This window comes from Apteryx mantelli, chromosome 2 (assembly GCF_036417845.1).
Source record: "Apteryx mantelli isolate bAptMan1 chromosome 2, bAptMan1.hap1, whole genome shotgun sequence".
NCBI lineage: Eukaryota > Metazoa > Chordata > Aves > Apterygiformes > Apterygidae > Apteryx > Apteryx mantelli.
Window position 1 is genome coordinate 137,751,468 of NC_089979.1, and position 13,860 is coordinate 137,765,327.

Sequence of the window (13,860 nt, forward strand, 5' to 3'; positions counted from 1 at the left end):
TACCAAATTATTCAAATACAGTGTCAGAAATTCAACAGACATCTGATTTTAAATGAGGAGGGGGAGGTAATATGCTTACATCCGATGTCCTGCTCCAAGTATCTTGTTACGACTTCCAAATATACCATTCTCTGGTCATTTGACCACCAGTTATAAATACTGTGGTTATTCATATTTCATCCTGATTTTAGAGATATTACCTTTTTAAATGTGTATTTAACATGTGAACTATAACTTGACTTTGTAATAGATGTACAACTACAATTTATTTAAATATGACCATATTTAAATACAGGGCTGGTTGTCAGCAATATCACTGACACAAAGAATAAGATTATCTTGCCAGCTTATGTGTTTTCTTTGTGAAACAAGGAACACAAGTTTCTCAGATTTTTTCTTAAGAAAGTAAATGGCATTATCTTTTAGTTTAGCTATTTCAAACCTTCCTCAGATGTATAGGCTCAGAATTGCACTAAAAACTAGGAATACTGTAGGAATTCACCAAAAACTAATGTATTAATGGATTTTTTTGGAAGTCTTGCTACTTCCTCTCCCAGGTTAGTATATGTAATTTAATCAAAAATACCTGAGAGTCCAACATGAAGTGGTGACATACTGATCCAAACAAGGCAGGACCTAAGGCTTCTGGGTTATCTTTTTCCAGATTTGGATCATTGAATATGTTTCTGTACTATACATATTATGTGTTCATTTGAGGCTGTTTGATTATTATCAGGTGAGAAATATTAAAATCAAAGGATGTATTGGTGGTTTGGGCTTTTTGCTTGTATGTGCAGAAAATGTAATGCATAATAATGATGACGAGGTTTGTTTATCTAGAAAATAATTTTTATTCTTGAGCCGCTGCAGAAAACTGTTCTTAATCTGTTTTCAATGATTTTTTTTGTCCACCTTTACCACTCCACATTAATAACTGAACTGATGTGAGCTAACTGGTTGTTCAGGTTAGATTTGCATTCTGATCCAAAGATTACAGGTTACTGAATTATCCCTTAATCTTCCTAGCCTTGTGAATCCATTAAGCCTTAATTAAAGAGGCATCTTAGAAAAAAATAATCAGGTCATTTATATCCAAAGAAGATGCACATTGGTCATTTGTTTGTTCACCAGCATAAAAATTATTATTTAATGGAAATTTTAATCACAGCAAGCTTATGGATAGACATATATTAAATTCATTAATCTTTCTATAAGGTTATTCACAATGTATAAGGTTACTCCTCTGAAAAGACTGCTTCAGATTGCTTTCCGGTAATGCTAATACCCATTAAAAAGATGAATATATATGTGTGTAAGTCAATCATAAGGTATTAAAGAGGTGTAGCAACTTAAGCTTCTTTTCTTCTTGGCAGGTCACTTTGAGAAATGTCCTAGTTCAATTAAAATATTTTTTCCATTTCCTAGTAGTAGATTCAGATATGCTCTGTCTGTTCTCTATCTTATCTTCGCTGTCAGGATTTAAAACAAACCTGAGTGAGATAATAGAAGGGTAGTCTAGTTACTTCAGACTCTGAACAGGATCAAATTAAGGGTATATATGTGTGTATACATATTTGCATTCACCACACACTTCTCCTGGTCAAATCTTTTAAAGAGAATAAAGGACATTATTCAAGAGTGTGCTTTTAAGTTTATTACCACAAAAAGGGTAAAATTCATGTTTTTGTTAAACCAGAATAAACTACAACTCATGTTCATCAAATGCTTATCAGTTTCTTCATCTCTGCCTTTAAAATTCTGCAAAGTGAATGAAGTCATCTAATGTAGAGAGACACACAAAAGAGAATACTTTTTTTTAGATTAAATTAGTGATACTATGAGAAGAAAGTTCACAGAAATTATAATCATCTAAGCTATTATCATATATTGCATATAACATCTAAATGACTGTAAACTATTGTATATCTTAAAGAAATAGTATTTCATATTAGTAGCATACAACTCAAATATTCATAAAATATTGTCAGAAACACAAAATTGTCTGATTAGTTACTTAGTTGAACTTCTAGTTATAAATGCTCTATATTCAGCATTCCTTTGTGCACCAGCATTGGATCTGATGCAAAAGTGTTCCTGAAAAATATCTCGTCTTGGATACTTTGGTGCAAAGTATTAGAGCACTTTATGTATAAAAGGAGCTTTGTGGTTGAAGCATGTGTATAGTGAAGGGTGCTAGCTTCCTATGATCACATAATGCCTTCCTCCTCCTTTCACCTTGCAACAGGCCTAACACCAGTTGTAACTTCTCAGATTATTATTAATATTAAAACTGTTGAGGATTAATTAGTCTAGGTATGTTTGTGTGCATTTGTGCTATATTACTTTTGAAAATAGAAAATATTTAGGTTCAGGTATAATATCTCTTCTGGAAATTTGTATTTTAGGCTAGCACAAATATCAATTAATTTAAAGTTAATAATAATGCTCATGTGTCTTATTAACTATAGATCAGTATCTGGCTCCCAAGTGACCTTTCTCAAAAAATGATTTACTTGTTATCTTTTTAGGTAATATTATGATACTCGGGAGTTTGCTTTACTGGCTCATGGGTTTTCTCTTTCGCGTGAGCTTTATTATCAAAAATAAAAATAATTTCTCATACTTTATTGGTCATTCAAAATGTCAGGTACCAGAAAAGTTCACAATATTAAGGCAATAATACACAAATATTCAACTTATTATGCATGTGGATATTGTTGTGTTTTTTTCAGTATAGTTAATTAGGTGATTTCAATATAGCTTCTGACACAAAAAGAAATTAATTCTCCATTGGTCCAAAAACAGTAGTAGGCTCTAAGTAGATTATACTAGATGCCTCTTTTTTGAAAGGACTGATTCTATTTCAAATGTACCAGAAACAGCTCACAGTAAGGGACCCGGACCCTCTGCTCTCCCCATCCAGGAATATAAAGGTTGTGAGAGTTGTTCCTCAGGATTCAGGTATGGCACCCAGTAATTCCTACAGCTGTTAGAAGACAGAACTTGCAGTCCTGCCCACTCCTCTTACTCCTGTTACTTTTAATTCTCCTGGTTGTTTTTCATTTATTGACACTAGGTTATAATATATTATCTTAACAAATAAAAGATTAGAGATATTTAAAAGAAAAAGGGCTGTTTTTTTTTTTTTCATAAAACAATTATCTTGTTAACGTGCAAGCATTATGGGCTACTTCCAGATCATCCTATAACATGGAGTTGTGGCTGGGAAGGGGTTTATATGCTATACAGTTTAAGGGCTGTGTATAGTGGAGTCAGCTGAATGTTTTAAGACAGCAGTTGGGCCTTCCGTAAATTGAAGAAATCTGTAGCAGTTCCCATCCTTTGGAGCTTATCTGTGTGCAGTTACTAGTCTGGTTAACAGTCTTCGTTATCAAAGCCATAGCATTTCAGCAGTTTTTGGATGAAATTGGTCTGATGTATGCTTGTCCTGTGTTGTGCCTGTCAATATTAGTTTTGTGTATTACCTTTTTTACCTCTCAGCTCATTAAGGTAGTTGATCTGTTTTGGAGTCAGAAAATGTACGGGCAGGGGAAAATTTCAGTCAAATCAACCTTGCATAGAAACAACTGCCTGTTTGCCATCTGCAGTGGGCATTGATCCCTAGCTTGTTTGTGCCGTGCATTTGTTATGCATGAGTAAGCACATCAGCCTTTTCATTTCATTCATTAGACAGTTAGTCCTTGATTAGTGTTTCCTAGTTTCTGTCAAATATGCTACTACTCCTTTATTCAGTTTGCCTTGGGTCTGTCTTTTTGTTTTGCTTCAATGTAGAGAAAATTAACAGTTAACCACAACAGTAGTCCTTTTATTTCTGTTTCATATAGAACTGGCTATCAAATATACTTTTTCTCATATTGGCAAGTCTAATGTAGGATAAAGTATTAATGATGGGTCTTTCTAAAGTTAACAGAGTTATTATTTTAGTTCAACTGGCAGGCTTTGTTTAGAAGTATGACATCTCAGGGTTTACTGTCAGCTTTGTTTCATCCGTATTCAAGAACTGTGGGATCACCTGGGTACTTGTGGGTATTTGCATTGTAAAATTGCATTGCGCATAAAAATAAATTTAAAGCAATGGTAGGTGGAGTTTGAGAATATTGCATCCAAAGTTTCAGATGACAGTTTGGATGACAGGACAGAAAGAGAAGGCTTTTTATGACTAACAGTAGTTCATTTATTAGGATTTTTGCTCTCATTTCCTTGTAGGACAGTAAAATGTTAACTGATGGTTCTGTTCTTAAAGGTAGAAAAAAATAATGGTATGTTTGTTAATAATGCATCATTCTATATGCATATTTATAAACTACATAATGAGATCATAAATAATGTGAAGATTTCAATGGAGACAGTATGTTTAGTGATGCCACTAATTGATTTCACTTGATCAGTGATTACAAGTCATATTGCTAAAAAATTCTATACTGTGCTAAGCCCTTATGTGCAATAGTGTGAAAAATATTATGACTTTTCTATTGCTTTTTACTCATAATCTTAAAAGTTTATATAAATGTTATCAATTACTCTGAGCACTTCTATTTGACATGTTATCAAATTCACACATTTATTTTTTCAAAGTGCTAACCATGGGTTAGTAAGCCAAATCTAGAGGTTGTACCAGTCTGTTCTCTGGAGTTTGCCCTGTTTGAGACTCTAATAAATAAAAAATGACTTCTTCCATAAAGTTGCAAGCATGTTTGATGTTAGTGGGTACCTATATATCTGCACTAAATAATTACTTGCTTATTTAAAATTTCTATTAAGGTGGATTCATTTAAATAAAAATGATTTTAAACAAAATATGTTAATCATGTTTGGAATCAGCAGTAAGTTACAGTTTAAGTATTTTTTTTTCGCTAAATGCTAATTCTTATTGGTAGGAAATCATTTAAAACATGTTGCTAGATAAGGGCTTCAAACTGAATTTAATACTTCTCTGAAATTCATGGGGTTTATATTTTCATGACTTTTTAAGATGGTAAATAATGCATTTTTCTACATGATAGTTGATTATAGTGATGGTTTCACTTGTAGTTTTTGTCAAACTATTTAGATGGAAATTAAATTCAACTAAAACTATTATTAACTAAAATAACTCTTCTTATATTAATTTTCTTATATATGCAGTATTTTAAGATATAATTATGGAAACATGATTTGCAATTAATAACATGCATTTAACAATTAAAATAGTATCTTTAGTGAGAAAACCAAATGGATTTCTCTGTGTTTACTATGTCTTGCAAGACTACAGAGCTGGTAGATTACATACTCTCACACCTAGTTTAATACTTATATTAAAAGATGAAAAAAAAAACTGATTACTTTCTTAATTCCCAGTTTGTAAATATTGAATGAATTAGTAAGTGAAGTAAGTGTTAAATGATCTGGAATGAAGAAAACATTATTTTTATATCTACATAGGAGATGCAAAATTACTGTGAAAACTGATTCTAGCACAACAGTTTCAAATACTTTATTTTCAGCAATTTCAACAGCTACAATGGTTTGATTTTCTTTAAAAGCATATCAATATATAGATATTGTATACTATTTCATTTCAGTTATGCATTTAAACTAACTATGACTAATCATCAATTACTGTATTTTAAAATAATTTTAATAAGATATATTTAATTTAAATAAGAAGTCTCTTTTAAATTGGAAATCCTGATTTTTTTTTTCCCCAGATCACTAATTTTTTCCATCCTGATATGTAGGAAATGGAATCTCTCCCTAGCATTTATTTCCATTTTCTACCAAATTTTGTAGAAAGTTATTGAACAGCCATATGCAAATATCAACCTGTATGTGTATAACGTAACTCTGCTGAATCTCTCAGCTTTACTAAAGGAATAGATTTTGTAGACTTTATTTAGTATTCCAGCGAAAAGAACTGTTTGAATGGTCTTACTGTAAACCTTCAGCGAATCTGGATGCTGTTTGCTATAAAGAAGTTGAAGACACCTTCAGTAAAAATAACTATTATGTCTGATTTGTAATGAAGATTGTAAAAAGTGTAATAAATTAATTGTGTTCAGAGATATCCCATTCTTGGAACAGTGTACCTGTGAGCTTTCTAACTGGTCAGAGTTTTGCTCTTATTGAACAATGATATTTCACAAAACACCTTACAAACGATATGCCTTGGTTACAGGTTTGATTTCATGTTTTGCAGTTTTCCCAACATGATAGATTTATAGTTTTCTTTTTCCTGTTAGGATGCTTCAATTGCCCATAGATTCCATATCATGAGAGAAAAACACCCAGAGAAGTTCAACAGTAGGTAAGAATCTAAAAATATTTGCGTGTGAAGAGATTCTTCGGATGTTATTAAGGTATGTTCTATAAGGGGTTAAATTTTGAATATCCTTTAAAATACTGATTCTTATAAAGGAGAAGAAATTGGTGCATCTCATATTATGTATGTGCTCCCAGACTGCTTGTAGTGTAACTGTTTTATATCTGGTATTTCAACTGAAATGAATAGCATTATAAATAAACTGTTCTCACATGCAAAATGTTTGACTTGTAAGACTAACATGGACAAGATGATGCATTGTGGTATCTGAGGATCCCTGAATTGACACTTTGCCATTAGGCACTGAAGAACACTTATTAGACAGCTGCAGATGGTGATCCTTATGTTTCATTCCCACACGCACACTGGTACATTGACAAGGGGCTCTTCCATATATACTCTTAGTAAGGGCAAGTGAATGCCATTTTACACATAAATGCTTTTTATCATTAAAGAGCTTTGGATATGTAAAAAAGTCAAGAATGAGACTTTGCATCTGTTCCTTGTGTTGCTTTTTGAATTTGGAATGTTATCTCAGAGCTTTTCTGGAGATTAAAAATGTATTACAACATGTACTGTAAATTCACCTTCTTTCAGTATCTGGTTTGTTGAGTAGATAATATTCATAATGCAGTGCTTATGTTTGTCTCTATTTATTTAGGTAATTTAGCACATCAGTTGTGATGGGTAAAAGCAACATTTCAGAAACTTTAATTAACATTTAAAGGCAGAGGGAAGAGGAAAGAAAGACGTTAAGTGCATGGGAATAAAAGGGGCATATCTAGAAAAAATTATTAACCCAAAGGTTTTGTCTTTCTGAGCCTACTCAGTCTTTCTTTAGTTTTCCGTGGGGCTAATCTGGAAAGTCTTGTGAGATGCAAGTCTTCATAGAAATATGCTGTTCATGCCAGTGGGTTGTCTAACTCCTTAGAGCTGTACAGAATGATGTTTGAATATTATCTATCTTCTTACTGTTTTCATGTCATGGGTATAAATTTTACATTTCCTATATTTTAACAGGCAGAGATGGGAGCTTTTTTCTTGAATACTCAATCTGTTTAGCATCTATGCAATGACAGACTATGAACCCAAGTGTATATTTCTGTTTAAATTCCACAGTAAACATTTATGTTGTATTACCTCTTATTCTTACCCTGATGCTCATCATTCTGAAAGAATTATGTTATGAATAGATCTGAACTTAAACCTAGCCTGTACATCAAAATGTATTATACCGATTCAGCAAGACTAGAGGTATTGGACACTTAGCAAATGCAGATATTCTAGGCCCTGAAGATGAAGCTAGTTTATCAGTGGTCTTTCTGCATATTTTCAGCGGTTGGCAATTATAATTTATAAAAAGCTTGGCTAATAACATGAGTTTCAGATCAGATTTCATGTCACAATAAATCATATGCCATTAATAACATCTGCTAGCAGACTCACCTTGAAATTCATCTATATTTTAAGGAATCTGATGTTTCTAACATTATCTTAAGGAAATTAATTACAAAAATATATAGTTCAAGTCCCTACGTGCTATGGTACTGAGATACTGAAAGAACGTGAAAAAAATCAATGATTCTCTGCATTTTGAAAGGCTATTCAGAAAGATTATACATTTCTAAAAGAGAATATAAAGACTTGGGCAATGTATTGTGATAGAGACTGTTTTTTAAAATATTTCTTCTTTTGTGTAGTGATAAAAAATGCAGATTGTTGTTGTTGTTGAATAAAATTTTCCAAGCAATGATGCTAGGTCAGAAATAGTTTGTTCTTCTAACAGTTACTAGCATGTGGCAATGCTCCATAATAAGCTGTAGCATCATTTTTGCTGCATTTTGCTGCAGTATGTGAAAATAAAGTCCTTTTTAGATCTCTGCTAAACAGCAAGACATATTTTACTTTTCACCAGAGTGTGGAATTTTCTATGCAGTTTAAATGATTTAGGATCAGTAATTCCAGCTGAGGTCAAGTGGGTTCATAGTGGGCTCCAGAGTTAATAGCACTTACACTTTTGAAAATCCTACCTTGACACTTCTGAATATCTCTCCTGATTCAAAAAAAAATTTTTAAATCCTTTTTTGGCTTTCAGCGAGTTTTCTCTTGCCTGATTTTCCAAGGTTTTGAGCTCCCATAGCTATCATTCAGTTCTGTAAAGCAGGTCCTTGAATTGAGGTACCACTCTGAAGATGAATATGTAAACAGGGTTTCATCTCCTTACAGAACAGAAATGGCCCTTGGTCACAATATACTGTAGCTAGAAACCTGAATATGAAATTGGAAGTAAGGTTTCCATTGCTATAATAGCCAGAACAGTGCAAGCAGAATGAGATGGTGGTCATCTTGGCTAGTAAATCAACAAAATTGTCAACTTGATTCAAATGAAAAAAAAAATTGCCTTTGAGTTAACTCTATGTGCAGAGTTCTGTCAAAACCTAATGGTGTTGCATTTGCTTCAGTGAGGTAAAGTACAGTAAGTTTTGGGTTGGAGAATCTTTTTTTTTTTTTTAATTCACAATAATTACAGTCTTCAAACTCCTGAGAACATTCCTTGACATTCTCATCCCATATTTTATGGGAGTGTAGCAATAAATAAATAAATAGAGCATACCAATATGGAAATTCCTGATATTTTACATTTGTGTGTGAAAGCAGAATCTTTCTGCACTGGTTTATCATCCCAAAATGAAGATGAGAGTACATCACAAGGCTTAGGAGGACTTTTAATTACTACTAGTTAATATTGTAGAATACTCCGGAAGTAGGTGACTCATTATGGACTTTGACACTTTTAAAAAAACAAGACTTAAATATGTTCATGAAAATCAGAATCTCAGCCATTCTATAGGTCTGGAGTGCTGAGGTTACTGTGCTTGAGAAAGCATGGTTCAGTTCTCAGTATCTCCTGCTTAAGAATAGGGCCAGAATTTCTGATTTCAGTGTGGAATGGTCAAGGTAACCTCAGGGGGAAGTAAACTTGCAAAAGACAGCATTTCAAGTAACTATCATTAAGCTAGGACATAGCTCCTACTCCTCCTGAAGACCTGAAGCTGAAGAACAGGTTTAGTGCCCTCCAGGATGAGGAGGAGATGGGCATGGCTGCCAGGGAAGTACCTGGGACAACAGACCCTGTGCCCTGCCGGAAAGCCCGGAAGAAGCGGCGGGTGATTGTTGTGGGGGACTCCCTGCTGCAGGGGACGGAGGCATCTATCTGTCGACCTGACCTCAGGTCTAGAGAGGTTTGTGGCCTGCCGGGGGCTCATGTGAGAGATGTCATGCAAAGACTGCCTAGGCTCGTCCAATCTTCGGACTATTACCCACTGCTGCTCTTCCATGTGGGTGCCAATGACACCAAGGGCAAACTGGAGACCATCAAGCAGGATTTCAGAGCTCTGGGGATGGTGGTCAAGGGTCTGGGAGCCCAGGTCATCTTCTCCTCAATCCTGCCAGTGAGGAGGATGGATGAGAGGAGGAGGAGACGGACTTTCCAGGTTAACGACTGGCTGTGCCGCTGGTGTTGGCAACAGGATTTTGGTTTCTACAACCATGGGACCCTGTTTGAAGATCGACAACTGATGGCGAGAGATGGGATCCACCTCACGAGGCAGGGCACGCGGGTCTTTGCCAACAGGTTGGCCAACCTGGTAAGGGGGGCTTTAAACTAGGAAAGATGGGGGAAGGGGAGAGTTATAGTGCCAGGGTAGTTGGCAAAAGACTGCTCAAGTCAGGATGCCTCCAGCAGGTGAATGCAGCCAGGGAAGTGCGCATGGGATGTGGCTATGGAGGACCCTCTTTTACCCCTCCTGGGAAACCTGCATGCTCGATCACCTCCCTGAAATGCCTGTACACCAACGCACGCAGCTTGGGGAACAAACAGGAAGAACTAGAGATATGTGTGCGGTCGCGGGGCCATGATCTCATTGCCATTACAGAGACATGGTGGGATAGCTCGCATGACTGGAGTGCTGTCATGGATGGCTACGTGCTTTTTAGGAAAGACAGGCCAGGAAAGCGAGGTGGTGGAGTTGCTCTTTAGGTGAGAGAGCAACTGGAATGTATTGAGCTGTGCCTAGGGGTGGATGAAGAGCGAGTCGAGAGCTTATGGGTAAGGATCAAAGGGCAGGCTAGCATGGGTGACACTGTTGTGGGTGTTTACTACAGGCCACCTGATCAGGAAGAGGAAGTTGATGAGGCCTTCTACAGACAGCTGGAAGTAGCCTCACGATCCCAGGCCCTGGTTCTCATGGGGGACTTCAACCACCACCCCGATATGTGCTGGAAAGACAACACAGCTAGGCACAAACAGTCCCGGAGGTTCCTGCAGAGCATTGGTGACAACTTCTTGACACAGGTGGTGGAAGAGCCAACAAGGAGAGATGTGCTGCTGGACCTCGTACTAACAAACAAAGAAGGACTGGTGGAAGATGTGAAGGTCGGGGGCAGCCTTGGCTGCAGTGACCATGAGATGGTGGAGTTCAGGATCCTGCGAGGAGGCAGCAGGGCACTAAGTAGGATTGCAACCCTGGACTTCAGGAGAGCAAACTTTGGCCTCTTCAGGGACCTACTTGGAGGAATCCCACGGGTTAGGGCCCTAGAAGGAAGGGGTGTTCAAGAGAGCTGGTTAATATTCAAACATCACTTCCTCCAGGCTCAAGAGCGGTGCGTCCCTATGAGTAGGAAGTCAAGCAAAGGAGGCAGGAGACCTGCATGGATGAGCAAGGAGCTCCTGGCAAAACTCAACCAGAAGAAGGAAGTCTACAGAAAGTGGAAAGGGGGACAGGCCACTTGGGAGGAATATAGGAATGTTGTCAGAGTATGCAGGGATGCGACGAGGAAGGCTAAGGCCAATTTGAAATTAAATCTGGCGAGAGATGTCAAGGACAGCAAGAAGGGCTTCTTCAAATACATCAGCAGCAAGAGGAAGACTAGGGAAAATGTGGGGCCTTTGCTGAATGGGGTGAGTGTCCTGGTGACAAAGGATGCAGAGAAGGCAGAGTTCCTGAATGCCTTCTTTGCTTCAGTCTTTACTGCTCAGGCCAGCCCTCAGGAACCCCAGACCCTGGAGGCAAGAGAGAAAGTCTAGAGAAAGGAAGACTTTCCCTTGGTGGAGGAGGACTGGGTTAGAGATCATTTAAGCAAACTTGACACCCACAAATCCATGGGCCCTGATGGGATGCACCCACGAGTGCTGAGGGAGCTGGCGGACGTTATTGCTAAGCCACTCTGCATCATCTTTGAAAGGTCATGGAGGACAGGAGAGGTGCCTGAGGACTGGAAGAAAGCCAATGTCACCCCAGTCTTCCAAAAGGGCAAGAAGGAGGACCCAGGGAACTACAGGCCAGTCAGCCTCACATGCATCCCTGGAAAGGTGATGGAGCAGCTCATCCTGGAGGCCATCTCCAAGCATGTGGAGGAAAAGAAGGTGATCAGGAGTAGTCAGCATGGCTTCACCAAGGGGAAATCATGCTTAACCAATCTGATAGCCTTCTCTGATGGAATGACTGGCTGGGTAGATGAGGGGAGAGCAGTGGATGTTGTCTACCTTGACTTCAGCAAGGCTTTTGACACTGTCTCCCATAACATCCTCATAGACAAGCTCAGGAAGTGTGGTTTAGATGAGTGGACAGGGAGGTGGATTGAGAAGTGGCTGAATGGCAGAGCTCAGAGAGTTGTGATCAGTGGCACAGAGTCTAGTTGGCGGCCTGTAGCTAGCGGTGTCCCCCAGGGGTCAGTCCTGGGTCCAGCCCTGTTCAACTTATTCATCCCTGACCTGGATGAAGGGACAGAGTGCACCCTCAGCAAGTTTGCTGACGATACAAAACTGGGAGGAGTGGCTGATACCCCAGAGGGCTGTGCTGCCATTCAAAGAGACTTGGACAGGCTGGAGAGGTGGGCGGAGAGGAACCTCATGAAGTTCAACAAAGGCAAGTGCAGGGTCCTGCACCTAGGGAGGAATAACCCCATGCACCAGTACAGGTTGGGGGTTGACCTGCTGGAAAGCAGCTCTGCGGAGAAGGACCTGGGAGTGCTGGTGGACACCAAGTTAAGCATGAGGCAGCAATGTGCCCTTGTGGCCAAGAAGGCCAATGGTATCCTGGGGCGCATCAGGAAGGGTGTTGCCAGCAGGTCGAGGGAGGTGATTCTCCCCCTCTACTCAGCCCTGCTGAGGCCCCATCTGGAGTACTGCGTCCAGTTCTGGGCTCCCCAGTACAAGAGGGATGTGGCACTACCGGAGCAAGTCCAGCGAAGGGCTACAAAGATGATTAGGGGACTGGAGCATCTCTCTTATGAGGAAAGGCTGAGAGAGCTTGGCCTGTTTAGCCTGGAGAAGAGAAGGCTGAGAGGAGATCTTATCAACGTGTACAAGTATCTGAAGGGAGGGTGTCGAGAGGATGGGACCAGACTCTTTTCAGTGGTGCCGAGCGACAGGACGCGAGGCAATGGGCACAAACTGAAACACAGACGCTTCCATCTGAACATGAGGAAAAACTTTTTCACTGTGAGGGTGACAGCGCACTGGAACAGGTTGCCCAGAGAGGTTGTGGAATCTCCTTCTCTGGAGATATTCAAAACGCACCTGGATGCAATCCTGTGCAATGTGCTGTAGGTGACCCTGCTTGAGCAGGGGGGTTGGACTAGATGATCTCCAGAGGTCCCTTCCAACCTCAGTGATTCTGTGATTCTGTGATTCTGTGACATACTGTTGAAATAACGATTCATTTAGGCCAAAATGCCCTGCAGGGAGATCTGTGTAAACATCATAGACTTGAAGCTGAGAATAACAGATGTATGAGTTATGTGACTAGAATATACACATGGAAACAAAGGAAACATTTAACAAAAAATAATTCAAGTTAATATTAAACTATTCTAAAATAATGGTCAGTTAAATAAGCCGGCTGATTTGACTCCCTGGCACCCAGTAGCCTACAAGATATTTCTTAGTCTCGGCTAACTAGTGTAGTATTTATAGTTTGTATTTACAATTTTCAGTACATCATCACTGAGATTTTCAAACATGAGTCTATTGTCCTCGTTTATAGCTCTTTTATGATGAAGAAATCCTAAACCAGAAAAATGTTCATATTCCTAATAACTCAATTAGTATCATATACTTGACTATGTTCTTAAAAAATTCCTTTTCAGCTTGTTTAATTATGCTTTTATTTTGTGCCAATATACATGTAACCTCTCCGGATATTTAAAAAGATATGGAAAGTACTGATTTACTTTGTGCAAGTGATTTCCAAGAAAATCAGTGTTCTTTTAACGTATATACATGTAGGTAGTTATGTTTACATTGTGACCTGCATGTTATGATGTGACACTGGTTTATTCTGTTAAGGCCACAGAAGGAAAAGATAGGGGAAATGTAAGATAAATAGATCTTTAGCAAGTTCTTCTGTTTGTATGCGCTTGAGTACTGCGCTATACTATGTATCCATCATAGTAACATATCTTGCCTGACCTCAGTAAAAAAAGTCCTGTCCTGTAAATACTTTTGCTATATTCAAAAGCTGTATTGAAAAATATTTCTA

The 13,860-nt window shown here is 38.2% G+C and overlaps 1 protein-coding gene across 1 annotated transcript in view; it reads left to right on the top strand.

The window, feature by feature from the left end:
• The window catches only part of DGKB (diacylglycerol kinase beta), a 337,863-nt gene that overhangs the window by 177,730 nt on the left and 146,273 nt on the right, over positions 1-13,860 (top strand). The window contains exon 21 of the mRNA XM_013941524.2: positions 6,240-6,304. Within this exon, the coding sequence (XP_013796978.1) occupies positions 6,240-6,304 (65 nt within the window). The remainder of the gene's footprint in view (positions 1-6,239; positions 6,305-13,860) is intronic.